This window comes from Marmota marmota, unplaced genomic scaffold (genome assembly GCF_001458135.2).
Source record: "Marmota marmota marmota unplaced genomic scaffold, marMar, whole genome shotgun sequence".
Classification (NCBI taxonomy): Eukaryota; Metazoa; Chordata; class Mammalia; order Rodentia; family Sciuridae; genus Marmota; species Marmota marmota.
The window spans coordinates 23,306,677-23,323,669 of NW_026000093.1; the positions used below are offsets into that span (position 1 = coordinate 23,306,677).

The following is a 16,993-nucleotide window of genomic DNA, read 5'->3' on the forward strand; positions in this document are numbered from 1 at the left end:
TCTAATGTTCAATCTTAAACATGTGAAGGAATAGAACTTGTCACCAATAACCAGGTGATGGGGTCTGGACTGGTCCCAAGGGCAGGAACTCTATTCCTCATGGAGTTAGGGTGGCCCACCCCTCCCTCTGGCACGTAGATGTGTTCTTATTCCTGGAAGAAGCCCACTGTCCTCATTTCTTTGGGGGTTTTACGGATGCTTTTGTAGGCAAAACATTTTTGACACCATAATGAAAACATAAATAACTAAGATAAGAGCAGACTTCATGGACCAGAAAGGTTTTTTATTGAGCAGGGGAGTCAGGCATCACTTTCTGGGTAGAAAATGGCCCCTGGTTACAGAAGGGATCTGGGTTTTTGTGTTACACTGAGAGATGATTTAATCTCTTCAACAGACTGGGTCAGTTTGGGCAATCAGGAAAGAGGGTGTAAAAATTTGAGACTTGTTTTTACTGGGCAAGATGGAGGGTCCTAGTTTATCCTTTTCCTCCAAGGGTCACTGTACTGTCACTGGGAAAGGATTAGTGTTTGGCCTCTTCCTCTAGGGTCTATGGTTACCCAGAGCTTCACTATTTGCATATCTCCTTCCAGGATTCATTAGCAATGGGAAAGGGTGAAAGTACTGGGCACCAGCACTTGGTATCTGCCTTCTCACTTCCAAATCATTGTAACTAGGCAGGGATAAATGTTTTGCCTTCTTCCTCCCTCCCTCTTCCCAGGTCACACTATCTTGGTGTTGCCAAAAGCTTGGTCTTTATCCCTGATGCCAATCCAATAACATGGTTTTGAGAAAAAGGAAAAAGAAGGTTTATTGCTAGAAACACAGGGGACTCCTGTCTAAAAGGCAGTGATTCTGCCCATCAGCAGGAATGGGGGGCTTTTAAAGAGGTGACTCAAATGGTACATTCCACATGTTCTCTGTCTGGGTTTGTAATTCACTTGTTTTTGATTTCAAAGGTAGTTATTTCTGAGATCTTCTGAATGACGTGGTTCCTATGGTGTATGTGTATTCAGGAACAGACAACTCTGCCTAGAATGGGGAAGAAAGGCAATTCTGTTTTCCCTGAGATTAGGGATGGGGAGAGATTAGGGAGGAACAAGGAGAGAGTAAGAGGAAAAACAGTGTCCACTTAAAAAAATAAGTTGCAGTGGCAGAGCAGCAAGGTTTATATTCAAAGCATAAGTAGACCACTGTTACATTGGGGGTTGTCATTTTTCATATCCTTCAGGCATGATGACTAAATCATCAGCCATTGGGATCAACTCAACCTTCCGATCCCTTTCCCCTTCCCTGGACTTGGGGACTGGGGCAGTAAATTACAAAGCTCTTGAGCAGGGGGTTGGTTTCCCTGGCAGCCAGCCCCAGCCCTAACCTCCCCACCCTCCTGCAGTGGTTATCCATAGACTTTCAAAAGATTATCTTATTAACATAAGCCACGTGGTTGAAAGGAGCTTGTTATAAATAACAAAAAGACTGGCTTTCACCTTATAGCTCTGGAAGGTTCCAGAGCTCATTCAGGAACTAAATACAAAGGGCTAAATATTTTAACAAAGGAAACTCTATTTCCCTGTCACTTAGGAAATCACAAGGGTTACTGGAGCTGGAGTCAGAAACCATGAACGAAAACCAAATATACACTTTGTACCATAATATGACAGTCCACCACCTCAAAGTGGGAATATTCATTTTGCTAGTGTGGTGTGATAGTGAAGCCAGAATTAGACAGGCAGTCAGTACAGATAGGTAAATCGAGTCAGATCGGATAAAGGAGGCCAATTTTGAGTGAGACCCACATGTTGGAGCTGTCCCCAGAGGGACTGAAATGTTAATTCCTTCACAGCCCTTCCTCCACCCTTATCAAGAACCTCCCCTTGCTCCAACAGTTGCTAAAGTAACCTGTCCCAGGAATTGTCCCTCCCTAGGAACTATAAGGTTAATACTTCCTTGGCTGCTCCATCCTGCCCTTCCTCCTTCAGCCCCACTGGTTTCCCACCTTTTGGCCACCCCACCAGCATTCCTGGGTCTAATCAAATGCCCAGCAGGAAGGAGAGAGATAAGGGGAAGATAGCAGGAGAACAAAGGAAGCCTAGGACATATAAAAAGGTCAGAACCCTTGCTTCTAGGGATACCAGGATACCAGCTCTGGCCCCCTCCCTTCTCCCTCCTGGAAGAAGTCTATGTTACCCCTTTTTCAATAAACCCTGCTTTAGGGGCTGGGGTTGTGGCTCAGTGGTAGAGCGCTCGCCTTTAGGCGCTGGGTTCCATCCTTAGCACCACATAAAAATAAATAAATAAAATAAAGGTAAAAAAATAAATATTTTTTATTTAAAAAATATTTATTTAAAAATAAATAAGTAAATAAACCCTGCTTTATATACTTGCCTCAGCGTGCTTCTCTAATGTTCAAACTTCCACATTTGAGGGAGCAGAACTCCTCATCTGGTAACCTGTGGTATTGTTACCGCTGTTTACCGATGATGAGTCCTTGCTTTCCCAATGCTGAAGTATAATACCAGAGAAGCATGCCCAGGCAAGTTTAGAGTGGAAAGTAGAAGCTTTATTAAAGGACAGCAGAAAAGACTTCTCCCCGGAGGAAGAAGGGGACCCAAGAGGTGGAATCCTTGGAAGGGGAAGGTCTTCCCTTTTTATAGCTAAGGTTTACTTTCAGATTTCCTGCATTCCTGTTATATGCATTCTTGTCCTTTGTTCTGTTATCTTGCAGTGCTGAAATGTAGGTGGGAAGGTCCAAAAGCTGAGAGACAGATAAGCCTGAGGAGTAATCTGGGCAGGAAGGGTTTAGGATTAGCATCTCTGTTTGCTGGGAGCTGCTTCATTAATATTTCCTTGGAATGGCTCCAGGCCTTGGGGACTTTTTCAATTCCCCTTTTCCTGGACTCCATTCTCAATATGGCCTTCATTCTTGATTTTACTTGATATTAGACCTGATTTACCTAACTACACTAACTACCTATCTGTAAATCTGGCTTCACCACCAAGGCTGCTTTGTAAACTTTAGTCACTGTAAATTCACCCACTTAAGAAAATCATCAGGTGCACTGTTCATTAACCCAAGAGATAATTAAGAGAGATACAACAATAGAGAGATAGAACACTTTAAGAAACCTGTAACTGGCCCTGGCATCTTGTCTATGACAAATGCTGGGCCAAACACAAATGGTTCCCAGTTTTTCATCTGCACTGCCAAGACTGAGTGGTTGGATGGCAAGCAGGTGGTCTTTGGGAAGGTGAAAGAGGGCTTGAACTTTGTGGAAGCCATGGAACGCTTTGGGTCCAGGAATGGCAAGACCAGCAAGAAGATCACCATTTCCGACTGTGGACAACTCTAATACATTTGACTTGTGTTTATCTTAACCACCAAACCATTCCTGTAGCTCAGGAGAGCACCCCTCCACCCCATCTGCTTGCAATATCCCATAATCTTTGTGCTCTCGCTGCAGTTCTTTGGGTTCCATATTTTCCTTATTTCCCTCCCAAGTCTAGCTGGATTGCAGAGTTAAGTTTATGATTATGAATAAAAACTAAATGACAAAAAAAAAAAGAAAGAAAACTGTAACTGGGGCTGGGGTTGTGGCTCAGCAGTGAGTGCCCATCTAGCACTTTCCCGCATTTCTGTCCTTTGTTCCGTTATCTTGCAGCGATAGAATGTAGGTAGGATATACCGGATGTACCTAACTACAATAACTATCTATCTTTAAATCTGGCTTCAGTGCTGGGGAGCGAACTGTCCTTTGTTCTGTAATCCACTGTCCTTTGTTCTGTTATCCACCCACATTCTATCACTGCAAGTTAACAGAACAAAGGACAGTTCGATCCCCAGCACTGAAGCCAGATTTAAAGACAGGTAGTTATTTTAGTTAGGTACATCCTGTCTAATATCCAGTGAGGTGAAGATGGAGCTCATCCCAAGGAAATGTTAATAAAGCAGCTCCCAGCAAAGAGATGCTAATCCAAAAACTATGCTAAACAAAGAGATACTAATCCAAAAGCCCTTCTTGCCCACATTATTCCTTTGGGCCCCTCTGTCCCCCACCCTTTGGGCCTTCCCACCTACATTTTTATCACTGCAAGATAACAGAACAAAGGACAGAAGTCTTTTCTGCTGTCCTTTAATAAAGCTTTTACTTTCCATTCTAAACTTGCCTGGGCATGTTCGTCTGGTGTTATACTTCAGCACTGGGGAAGCAAGGACTCGTCACCGGTAAACAGCGGTAACAGCACCACATTTAAAAAAATAATGATAATTAATTAAAGATATTGTATCCAACTACAACTAAAAAATATTTTTAAAAAAGAAACCTATAACTGAGGGAGCTTTCCAACATTATTTATCAATCCAAGAATGGAAAGGAAAGCACAACAGCTTAAGGATCCTGAGAATGACCAGACAGACATCAGCCTCACATATCTACCCCTCCCCAGTTCCCTTTAAAAGAGAAGCCAGGAATCTCAAAAGCAATTTTCTCACTTTCAAGATGGCTCTCATTCTCCCTTGAATGTCTATTTCCTTGTTTTCCTAAATAAGTTTGTCTGTGCCACTACGTAGTGACAGGTGCTGAAATTCTTTTCCATCAAAGTCCCTTCTGGAAGGTCTGCCTGTCTGGGAATTCCACCAGTGACATCTCCACCAAATTCCTATTGTAATAAGGACTTAGACTCTTCATATATACATATGAATATCCGATGGGTGTCTAAAAGTTGACTATAAAATTTGGCATCTCTGCCTCCATTTTGCATCAGTCTCCTTTACTCTGAATCACTTTGGATTCCAGGAATGAGATCTAATCTGATAAACATCTTGTGAGGAGAAGTCAGACCCAGGCAACAGCAACTTTCTTATCTGGGACCCAGTCTGACCAATTCTGAAATGGTGGACAGACCACACCTGATCAAGATTACCTACTTAGGCAGTTGTAAAAAGGCTTCAGTTGTGCAAATCCTTGCCCTCCTTCCTTTTCCTATAAAACTACAAGGTCCGCCTCTGTTCCTCAAAGACAGGATTAAAAACTTGGGTCCCTTTGTCTTCCTGGTGTAGCTGTCTCAGGAAGTTCCTTTCATGCTTTTCACCATTATCATTTCTGTTTGATATTTGGGGTAACTATGTTACCAAAAGCTGGGTCCTTGCCCCCTGAATGCCAATCAAATAATGAGGACACGGTTTTAAGAAAAAGGAAAACGATTTATTGTTTTGCTGGCAAAGGAGAAATATGGGGTGGAGGGGGGGGACCTCCTGTCCCAAAGGCTGTGATTCTGCCCATTAGCAAGAATAGGGGGCTTCTAGGGGTGATCCAGAGAAAATGAGATTAGGGAGGAGAAGGTCAGGAAGATTAGGGAAAAGAAGATCAAGAAGGATGTTAGGGAAAAGAAGATCAGGGAGAAGATTGGGAAAAAGAAAAAAAAGCGACAAGGAATACAGTCAAAACATCAAGTGAACCTCTGTTACAGCTGGCTCTGATTTATTGGATCCCCAGAATCAGGCCTCTGGCCTAGGACTCTGGTAACACTATTAGGGTTTGGTTAGCAATACCCATGAATTTGTGTGCTTTATCTTTCTTGTCTCCTCAACAGGACCTTAATTCTTCATGGAAAGGAACAGTATTATGTTTTCCATTCTAACAGTATAAAAGGCACACAACAGGAAAAGAACATTTCAAAAATACATATGTAGTCTGGATATTAAGGAGTTATTGATGAAGGGTTTTGTTGTTGTTTTTGGTACTGTAGCGTGAACTCGGTAAAGGGGTGCTTCAACCATTGACCTACATAGCCAGATGTTCTCTTTTTTTTTTGAGACACAGTCTCACCAAATTGCTGAGGCTGGCAATCCTCCTGCCCCAGGCTCCCTTGAGATTGCAGGAGTGCTGCTGCACGGCCCAGCCTAACAATGTACTCTTTCTAGAACAGTGGTTCTCAAAATGTGGTCCTCAAACAAGGGCCTCAGCATCACCTGGAAAGCTTATTAAACGTGCAAAATTCAAGGATTCCCCAAGCCAGAACTAGAGAACAGAAACTCGAAAGCCCATGAATTACTTTTTAGATAGCCCCAGGGCGGAAAATAATGCACCTAAAAGTTGGAAAACACGGGTATCAGTCCTTTTCAGTTTTGGTTTATGATCATGTACTGCGTTAGATAAACACTAGGATCTATCTCCTTTTTAACTACGTTGTAGGTAAAATACGTTTCCACGGACCTTGTTTCTAGGCAAGGTTACATTTTAAAAGAAGGGGAAAGGCAGACTCCCGCTTCCGCATCAGTACCTCTGCCCAGCCTGTCATTACAGTAGACACAGGTTTACCAGCAGAGCGCTGGCCACAGACTGGCGGGGAATTCAATGTCCAGAGACTGGAGCAGGAACCGACCAATCAGAAGCCAGGTTCGAGTTGCTCGCCCATCCCGGCGGTGTGATTGGGTGGTTTCTCGCCGACGGAAGAGACCCGCCGTGGTCATGCTCCATGCCCTCTAGCGCGAGCCAATCGTTGCTCGCCGCTCGAAGAGGCACGACCCGCGCGAGCGATACAACATGGCGGAGTCCGCTTCCTCAGCGGCTCCGAGCCCGCGGGGCCGTGCGGACGGGGAGGATGAAGAGTCCTCCCATCGAGAGGGGATGGAGAGGGCCAGAGAAGACCTAGAACAGTTTGAGTACCAGGAACTGACCGACTGTCAGATGCAGTTGGGGGCCCCTGAGGAAGAGGGGGGGGAGGCGGAGGAGGAGGAGGAAGAAGAGGGGGAAGACGCGGACCTGGTGGCGGAGGCCGAGGCAGTGGCTGCTGGCTGGATGCTCGATTTCCTCTGCCTTTCTCTTTGCCGGGCCTTCCGCGACGGCCGCTCGGAGGACTTCCACCGGACCCGCGACAGCGCCGAAGGTGAGGGGCGGGTGGCTGCGTGGGGACGGACGGCAGAGGCTGGGTTTCCAGCGGGGTCGCGAGCAGGGCTCTTGCGGCGGTTCGGCAGAGGCTCGGCTGAACGAACCTCTGTTCGAATCCCGGTTCCGCCTCTTCTCATCAAGCTTCTGTTTTGCACTTCGGAAAAATGAAACTAAGACCCGCGGCTAGGACTGATAAAAAAATTAATTGAGTTGAATTGAATAAGATTGCACCCGACCCACAGCCCAATTCCTCGTCTCCTTTGCCTATATTTGTTGCTCTTCTGCTTAGGTATTCCTGTAGTAATGTTAATTTGTGAATTATTTAAATCTCATTTGGCCTACTTGCTGACTATAGCCCCTGGAATAAAAATAACTATGAAATCTTTCTAGCAGCCTTTAACTGATGGGAAAAGGTAGACCCAACGAGAAGACGAGAGTTAGCATTTTGAAGGGCAACGAAATGATATCCCGGGATTTCATTTAGCGTTGCCATTGAATTAATTGTGTATCTATAATATGGCTAGTATTTAATACAAGATTCTCAGCAAGCCATATCGATGCATCTTCCTGAGTAGGCATATAATCTTATAGAAGACTGAATTAGTTAACCTAAGGTACTGGTAGGTTAAAAGGGGTGTTCTGAACCCATGCTTTAATGTTCCAATTCAAGGACCTTTCTTCTACTTGTCACACGTGGATACACTGGAGCCATAATTACCATTAATTAGAAAATTAAATCCTAGAATGAAGTCATTTAGTAATAATTAGAATTATTAAAAAGTTGTCTTTGGGGCTGGGGATATAGCTCAGTTGGTAGAATGCTTGCCTCGCATGCACAAGATCCCCAGCTCGATCCCCAGCACCACAAAAAAAAAAAAAAAGAAAAAGAAAAGAAAAAGAAAAGGAAAAAAAGAAAAAGATTGTCTTTGGGCAGGAAGATTGAAAGTTCAAGGCTAAAACTTAGCAAGACCTTGTCTCAAAATAGAAATTTTAAAAAGGCCATGGATGCTGCGAAACATCCTATAGGGCACAGGAGATATCCCCAACCCCATTCTCCAACAAAGAATTACATGGTCCAAAATGTCAAGTGTTTCCATTCTATTTTATTAGAGATAAGACCTAAAGCAGCTGGGCATCTGGTCTACGCCTGTAATTCCAGCAATTTGGGAGGCTGTGGCAGCCTCAGGAGTTTAGCAAGGCCCTGTCTCAAAATTTTAAAAAGGGAGCTGGGGATATAGCTCAGTGATAAAGCACCCCTGGATTCAATCTTTGCTACGAAAAAAAGAAGAAGAAGAAGAAGCAATACTATTCTTTTGGTTTCTCATTTTTTTCATCTGTAAAATTTTGGTAACAATAGTGTCAAGGACTATTAAGCAAATGAATTGATATGTGTAAAGGAAGGTTTCTGAATGGCAACTCTTGAAGTTTTGGACCATGTAATTCTTTGTTGGAGGATGAGGTTGGTGATATCTCCTATGCCAGGATGTTTAGCAGCATCTGTGACTTTGACCCACTAGAGCCAGTCCTTGTATTATGAGACAGGGTCTTGCTAGATTGCCCAAACTAGCCTTTAACTTTCCATCATTCTGCCTCAGCCTCCTGCTTACCTGGGATTACAGGCATGTGCCTCCTTCCCCACTGTTTTTTGTATACTTGATGATAACCCTTCTGACTGAGGTAATATAGAAGGAATTCTTTTTGGCTTTGTTTTGCAGTGCTGGACCTCAGACTCAGGGGCTCCTGCATACTAGACAAACATTCTACCACTAAGCTTTCATTACTATAGAGTGTTGCTTTTGATTTTTTTGATTTTTTTATTTTTTGGTACTGGGGATTGAAGCCAGGGGTGCTTTACCACTAAACTGCTTTCTAACCACTTTTTTTTTTTTTTTTAAGACAGAGTCTCATTAAATTAGTGAGGCTGGCCTAGAACTTGTAATCTTTCTTCCTTAGCCTCCCAAGTTGCTGGGGTTACAGGTGTGCACCAACACGCCTGACAAATGCTGCTTGATGAAAGTAGTTTTAAGTGTTTGTTATTCTGCATATTAGTCAGTTATATTTTGCAAGAAAAGCATTAATTCTGAAAGGTTCTCTTTTTTTTTAGATTTTTTTTTTAAAAGTTGACTTAAGTAAAACATAACACCTCTAAATTTCTGCTAAGTTTTTTTTGGGGGAGTGAGTACCAGGGATTGAACTTGGGGGCCACATCTCCAGCCCAGTTTTGTATTTTATTAAGAGACAGGGTCTCTTTGACTTGCTTAGTGCCTCAGGGTTGCTGAGGCTGGCTTTGAACTTGTTACCCTCCTGCCTCAGCCTCCCCACTGGGATTACAGGCATGCACCACCACTCCCAGCTCTGCTAATTTTTACAAGATATTTGTAACCTATTAACAAACCACATAGTGGCACTGCTGGATTGTTTGTTTTTAATAAAATTCATTTTTTTCTTTTCTAGCCATAATTCATGGATTATCCAGTCTTACAACTTATCAACTGAAAACTGTATACATATGTCAGTTTTTGACAAGAATTGCAGCGGGAAAATCCCTTGGTAAATATGTTTTTATCTTATAGTAGAAGTATTTTGATTTATGTCTAAATATAAGAGAATGAGAAGAAACAGATGGGAGCTGTCTTCCCCCTTTTATTTAAGTTTACCTACAGGTATACAGCATATAAACACATACACACAAACACATATATATGTTCACGTAAGTATATCTAAAGCAAGTAAAAGTATATTCTCTGTCTTCTTAGCACAGTGGTTTTCAAACTTTAGCCTGCTTCAGAATTGCTTATAGTACTTCTTAAAAAACATAAGAGTGCTGAGTCCTTCTGCCCCTCATGAGTTTCAGATTCTGTAGGATGGGTGTGGAGCCTTGGAATTTGCATTTCTAATAAGTTCCCAGATAATTTTGGTGTTGCAGTGGAAGAATTATGCCTTATCGATTCTTGGGGATTTCACTTTAAATTTTATACACAATAACTTTGTAATGATGCCTGTCATATACACACTGTTTTTACTGGCAACTATGATATTTGAAACCTTTCATAAACTTGATGTTAGTACTTGTTTATTATAAGGAAACGTGGTTTATATTTACTCTCCTTTGAAGTTCAATTAAAATTGGAATAGGGAGGTTTAGTTCAGTTTTATCAATAATGACTATTTATAACATGGTCATTTAAATGACTGTTTTGTGCAAATAATTACATACTTATGTTGGGTTTTTACCACTTATAAAAATGCTTTGTCTTCCATTCTGGGTGGTGGGCAGTACTTACATGACACTGCTTACTTAAACATGTATTACATAAAATCACAGAGTATTACCACATGAATCCAGCTCTTGCTCATGTATCCTGCTTTGTTTGGCAACTGAGGTTAGATCTGGAGTTGATGCTGAAGCACAAGTGGAAGAACTAGAGGTAGAGTAGATGTGGAAGAGAAAGGATGAAGATAGAACCTGTTACTGAGGAAAACAAACTGATATGGACACAATTGGAAATTTTCAGACCAAAAGTTAACATTGCTATTCAGGGTTGTTTGGAAAATTAAATGTGAGAAAATATACTAAAGGGTCCAGAAGTTCTTTACATATAGCATTTGTTCAATATATCTTAGTTTCTTCTCAGAAACCTCCCAGCAAAAAAGGAAGGGAGATCCAATTATTATGTGTGACACAGAGCTGGGGATATAGCTCAGTTGATAGAGTGCTTGCCTCACTTGTACAAGGCCGCCCTGGGTTCAATCCCTAGCACCACCAAAAAAAAAAAAAAGTAGTAGAGTGCCTCTGGATCCCCAGTACCAAAAAAGAAAGAAAGAAAATACTATCATTATTTAGAAAATAAGCTATAGTTGCTGTCTTGATATCTTCATGCTGATCTTCCTAAACTTGGTCCTCACCCAGGCCTCTTAAGTTAGTAAATGTCAGCACATTTATCCATTAATTAAAACCTGAGAGGCCTTCCTCTGTTGATTTTTCATTCTGCATATCTAATCTATTAGTCAAGTCTTGTTCTATTTTCAAAATAAGTTCCAAATTGGACAACTGCTTGCCTTTTCCATTATTCTGATCTTAGGTAGCTGACTCTTCCTTCTCCTTTTTTGGTACTGAGGATTGAACCCAGGGGTGCTTTACCAGTGAGCTATATCTTCAACCCTTTTTTATTCTGAGAGAGGATCTCATCAAATTGCCAAGATTGGCTTCAAATTTGTAATCTTCCTGCCTCAGCCTCCTATATCCCTGGGATTAAGGCATATATAACTGCATCCAACCAAAAGGAATTCATTATTGTAGTAAAGAAAAGTTTCAGTTGTTTTATAATTTTAACAGAATTTTTTCAGTTTTAAAAATCTTAGCAAATTAACTTAGAAAATCACTTCCCTAAATTGGTGTGTGAGAACAGTGCCTGGCACATAATATATACTCATATAAATATATAATATATACTCAAATATTTACAAGCAATGCATCTTTAAAAAGCTGATAAAGTAAGGTTCTACTTAAGTCTTCTAAATTATTTATTTTTCTTCTGTTTTTTTAAAAGACGCACAGTTTGAAAATGATGAGCGAATTACACCCTTGGAATCAGCCCTGATGATTTGGGCTTCAATTGAAAAAGAACATGACAAACTTCATGAAGAAATAGAGAATTTAATTAAAATTCAGGTATGAATATTACTTTGTACTTACAGTTGTTATTGTGAAAGAAAATGAAAGCATATGATATCTAAAATAAACAATTGGTTTGGGGTTTAGCTTAGTGGTAGAGCATGTGCTTGTTACTAGCATGCATATATATATATATATATATATATATATAATTACTAGTATATATATATAGAAATTGGATAGGATACCCAGAGTAAAATTTAGAATCTTTTAGAAATTTTGACCTTTGTTTTGTAGTCTTGATATACACACCAGCGCCTGGAACTTAAAGATTATCAAGCAGTCTTCAAAATTGAGGAGTTGTACCCTCCCAATTTCTATTTAAGGAGTATTTTTTTTTTTTTAAATAGGCAATTTTAATTTTTTTTTTTTTTGGTGGGGTTTTTGATGCTGAATATTGAACATAGGGCCTCATATATGCTAGTAATAAGCACATGCTCTACCACTAAGCTAAACCCCAAACCAGTATTTTTGATTAAGAATAGATTATGGATTTTTGCAAGCAAGAGTATATAAAATTTTAAACATGTTGAGAATTTTCATAGACCATTTAAGAGTCAGAAGCCAAAAGTCATTTAGAGATATAATTGGTAAAATATGTTTTGCTAGCATTGAAGCCAATAGTATAGACTTTGTCAGTTAAATAAACTTTTCCTCATTCTTATAAAATTAAAGTTGTTTTTTTTTTTAACATGGTGAAGGTAGAGAATCTAAGTGGTTTTTCCCGTGCCCAGGAATTAGTGTGATGACAGTCAAGTAGAATTAGGACATGAAAAGATTGGGCAGAAAAAGGCCTAATTACTTTAAGACTTGAACTCAAGTTGAAGAGATTTTTCATGTTATTCCAGACTTTAGGGGCTCTAGAAAAAAGCTAACCTTTGTTACTACACCGTAAGGTTGAGGGGTTGACAATAAGTACATAGTAAACATTTAATATAATACTTGCCAGACATTCTAATCCCTTTTACATTTGTTTATTGTTGTTTCACATTTGTATATTGTTCTTTTCATCATTTTACATATTTATAAGGCAACAAGAAATATCCTGCCAAGTTTATAGTTATCCAGATGATAATGGTGGTCTAATATCTTCTCACGTGTTTTATCAGAAAGGCTAATGTGTAAATGATCATTCAAAAGCAGCTGACTTGCTAGGTTTCTAGTAGAAATCTTCCAGGGATCTTGACTACTAGCAAATCTTTTTATATTTTAATTATCAAAAATAACATCTACCTCCTGTCTTATTTTCCTGTAGCTCAAAATTAATATTTAGATAGGTCCTAAATGTACGTCATTTAGCTTCTTATCTATTAATGCCTGCTTTACATTTGGCTTACGTATGGGATAGAATGTTGAGTATTTGTTTTTGAATATGTGCAGGACCAATGAAATTTTTTTTTTCATTTTTTCATACCCTATTGTAAATTGTTCTGTTATTTGTCAAATATAACTTATTAAACTGCATAAAAGTTTTAAATGTATTTCAGATTCACTTGATTGATGTCAGTAATTAAAAATTTCTGGATATATAGTAGTTTAAGGTGTGTATTTCTCATTTTATCTTTAGGCTATAGCTGTTTGTATGGAAAATGGCAGTTTTAAGGAAGCAAAAGAAGTCTTTGAAAGAATATTTGATGCAAATTCTCACACGGTAATTGTCTAAACTGAAATCATAGAATTTTAGAAAAAAATTGTCATTTTCACATTAAATCGAAGTATTATTGATATTTTATATTCCCCTTTTTAAAAATCAAGTCTTCTAAATCTGTTGTGTACTTTATATGTTTAATATGTCTAAATTCAAATTAGTCACATTTCAAGGAATCAGCAGTTATGTGTGGCTAGTAGCTACCATATTAGGCAACCCAGGTATAAAGAATGCATTTTAACTTGCTTATTTTTCCAGTTATTTTTGTGATTATTAGTAATTTGCCTGTGGGTAATGTTAAAGTCAATAGATTTTTTTTTAAATATTAAAAGCATAGTATTTTTGGAGTGAATTAACATTCAAAGAAAAATGGTTTTATATGTTTTTAGTGAAATTTTTACTGAACAGGGCATATCTCTAGAAGAGTACATGTATATAAGTAGCTGTGATTTTACAAAAGGAATATGTTTATGTGAGGAGCCTCTAGATCAAAAAACAGAACCTTAACAGCATCTTCCAGTCACTTGAGGAAGTAGTTACCTTCTCGGGTATAACTACTACCCTGGCTTGTACCACCAAAGATTGGCTTTACTTTTTTTGAACTTATGATGGAATTATATAGCAAGTTTATATTTGTAGGATTGATCCATGTTGCTTATAATAATAGTATGTTCACTCTCATTGTTTCATCATATAAATATGCTATAATTTATTCATTCTACTGTTGAACATTTAAATTATTTCCAATTTTTGGCTGTAGCATACTTTTTTTTTTGTTTTGTTTTGTTTTTTAAGTACTGGGGATTAAACCCACGAGTGCTTTACTGCCGAGTTACATTCTCAGCAATTTTTAATTTTTAAAAAATTTTTGAGATAGGGTCTCACTAAGTTGCTTAGGGCCTCGCTAAGTTGCTGAGGCTGGCCTTGAACTTGAGATCTTCCCATCTCAGCTATGAGTCACTGGGATTTCAGGCATGCACCACAGCGCTTGGAAAAAGTTCTGTAGTTTTTTATTGTGCATCCAGCATTGAAAGAATTACTACTGAAAAAAAACTTGTAATATCCTCAAGAAGATATGAAGAAAAATGTTTAGGAGCATTGCAATAATGGCCAATAGCCTAAATCCTCAACATGCTGGAAGAGTGGGTGAACAAATGATATTTTTGATCAAATAGTACTATACAACTGTGAAATAAGTAGTTCTACAAACATCAAACATTCCCATTACAACTAGGAAAAAAGTTTGATAAATTGTAAAATCATGTTGCTAAAGACATGGAAGCAATGAGAATGAGATGCACTAAAATTCTAATCACTAGAAATTAAAAGAGGCAATAAAAGTTGAAAAATCCCGTTTTAGATAAAACACTGATATATTTTTTCCTTTTTACCATCCCCTTCTCAGTTTTTCAGTATTTGATGTTTTAGACACATAAACATTATTTAACTTTTAATTGTTCTTTGAGTTTATTATAAAGTGCTTATTTCCAATTAAATAATACGATGAATTCTTTTGTATTTGGAATTTATTTGTGTGGCATATTATTAATACATTTTTTTCTATTTCCTTTAGCCTTTAGAAAGGAAATTGCTTATGATAATCTCTCAGAAAAATACATTCCATTCTATTTTTCAACAGTTCAGCTACAACCACATGATGAAGAAAATTAAGAGTTATGTGAATTATGTGCTTAATGAAAAATCATCAACTTTTCTAATGAAGGTATGCGTATTCAGAGAGTCTTAACAATAGACTTAAGAGAAATTCTTAAGATAAAGAATAGTTGAAATAGCCTTAAAAAAACAATCAGAATTTTGCTGGGCATGGTGGTATATGCCTGTAATACCAGCAACTCAGGAGCCTGAGGCTGGAGTTTTGGATGTTCAAAGATAGCCTCAGCAATTTAGCAGGGCTGAAGCACATAGCAAGACCCTGTCTCTAAATAAAATATAAAAGGGGTTGAGGGGGTGTGGCTCAGTGATTAAGTAGCCCTGATTTCAATCCCCAGTACCTAAAAATTGAATCAGAATTTTGTGTAGTGGTTTTGTAGAAGAATGTGGTAAAGTGCTACAATTTATGAACCTACTAAAAGGATTTTATAGGTGGTCTTTGTAGTATTTTTGCAGCTTTTCAAAATAAGAGTTGCATCCGGGCATTATGACTTATGCCTGTAATACCAGCTGCTCTGTGAGGCAGGAGGAACACAAGTTCATGGCCAGCCTGGGAAACTTAGTGAGATCTTTAAAATAAAAAAATTTTGAAAGATCAGAATAAGAGTTGGGGAAATTTTTAAAACTGTGTTATTAAGAGGAAAACTTAAAATGAATTAAGAAAAAGTGAAAGCACATATTTAGTTTTATTGCCAGTAAATTTTAAACATTTTGGGAAAAGCAAAATTGGATTGAATAGGGATTCCCAGCCCCCACCCTTCCTACCCCACTCCCCCAGTGATGGGGATCAATCAGGGCCTCACACATGCTAGCAAGCACTTTGCCATTGAACTATGCCCCAGTCCTTTAAAATATTAAGTAACATTTTTAAAAAATATTAAGTAAGAGTTTTATTCTATCTTGGCCACAAAACATTTTAAGTTATTTATTGTGTATCCAGCATTAATTTGTTGCTGGATTAATTTGAGGGAATTTTATTTCAAAATAATGGATTTTATTTATTTATTTATTTTTTAATTTTTTAGTAGCTTTTGGTCTTAAAATTGCCTAGAGAGGGCTGGGGATGTGGCTCAAGCGGTAGCGCGCTCTCCTGGCATGTGTGCGGCCCGGGTTCGATCCTCAGCACCACATACAAACAAAGAAAGTTGTGTCCGCTGAAAACTAAAAATAAATATTAAAATTCTCTCTCTCTCTCTCTCTCTCTCTCTCTCTCTCTCTCTCTCTCTCCTTTAAAAAAAAAAAAATTGCCTAGAGATCAGTATGTCTGTCAAATATATTTACAAGGAAAGATCCCCTCCATAATGCTTTACCAAGCAGGTAGCTAAAATAGCTGCCAGCATTACTATAATTATTGGTGAGAGCCTTGCACAGTGGGGCATGGCTTGTAATTCCAGCAACTCAGGGGATATAGCTCAGTGGTAAAGTGCTCCAGCTCAATTCCCTGTACCCCCTCCCCCCCCCAAAAAAAAAAAACCCTATTGGTGAAAATAGTAACATGATACCCTTTATTGTTCTGTGAACAGATATTTGCCTATGATTATTGGCAAAGAATTAACAGAGTTATTTAAATGTTATTTGTTTTAAATAACCTAATGTGTTCTTTCCTCTTCCTTTTTTCTACACAACCCTCTAAGGCAGCAGCAAAAGTAGTGGAAAGTGAAAAATCGAGAAAAATAACTTCTCAAGATAAACTTCATGGTAATGATATTGAAATGGAAACTGAAGTCAATTTGGATAAAGTAAAAAGGTTTGTAAAGTCACTAATTTTTTGTCTTATAAACGGTCCTTCTTTATGTAAAAGTGATGCCATTGAGCCATTATTATTAAGAATAATAAGTTCTAAGTGTGTAATCTTACTAATGATTAACATTGGCTTTTTGAAGTACTATAGAGTTATAGCATGACATACACAAATTATATATTCTAAGCAAAAATAGGGAATGAGAAAATACTATGGCTTAAATAATGTAGGTAATTTCATTTATTATTCTCAGCAAAGATGTGCTGAGAAAACTAGATTGAGGTTGGAAAGTTGAATCATTTGTACCCCTTAGTTCTATTCATAACCCACATACCTTCATTATGTGACTCAATTATGCACTAAGAATTATTCTA

At 38.6% G+C, this 16,993-nt stretch overlaps 1 protein-coding gene across 4 annotated transcripts in view; it reads left to right on the forward strand.

Annotated features, from left to right (window-relative positions):
• The first annotated feature begins 6,489 nt into the window (after window positions 1-6,489).
• The window catches only part of Terf1 (telomeric repeat binding factor 1), a 30,499-nt gene continuing 19,995 nt past the window's right edge, over window positions 6,490-16,993 (forward strand). For 2 of the 4 annotated variants that reach the window (XM_015485863.2, XM_015485864.2), the window contains exons 1-6: window positions 6,491-6,882; window positions 9,339-9,434; window positions 11,435-11,556; window positions 13,127-13,210; window positions 14,781-14,930; window positions 16,513-16,625. In XM_015485863.2, the coding sequence (XP_015341349.1) occupies window positions 6,540-6,882; window positions 9,339-9,434; window positions 11,435-11,556; window positions 13,127-13,210; window positions 14,781-14,930; window positions 16,513-16,625 (908 nt within the window). In that variant the 5' untranslated portion in view covers window positions 6,491-6,539. Of the gene's footprint in view, window positions 6,883-9,338; window positions 9,435-11,434; window positions 11,557-13,126; window positions 13,211-14,780; window positions 14,931-16,512; window positions 16,626-16,993 lie in introns of all 4 variants that reach the window. The other 2 variants (XM_015485865.2, XM_048783054.1) reach the window with 2 other exon arrangements.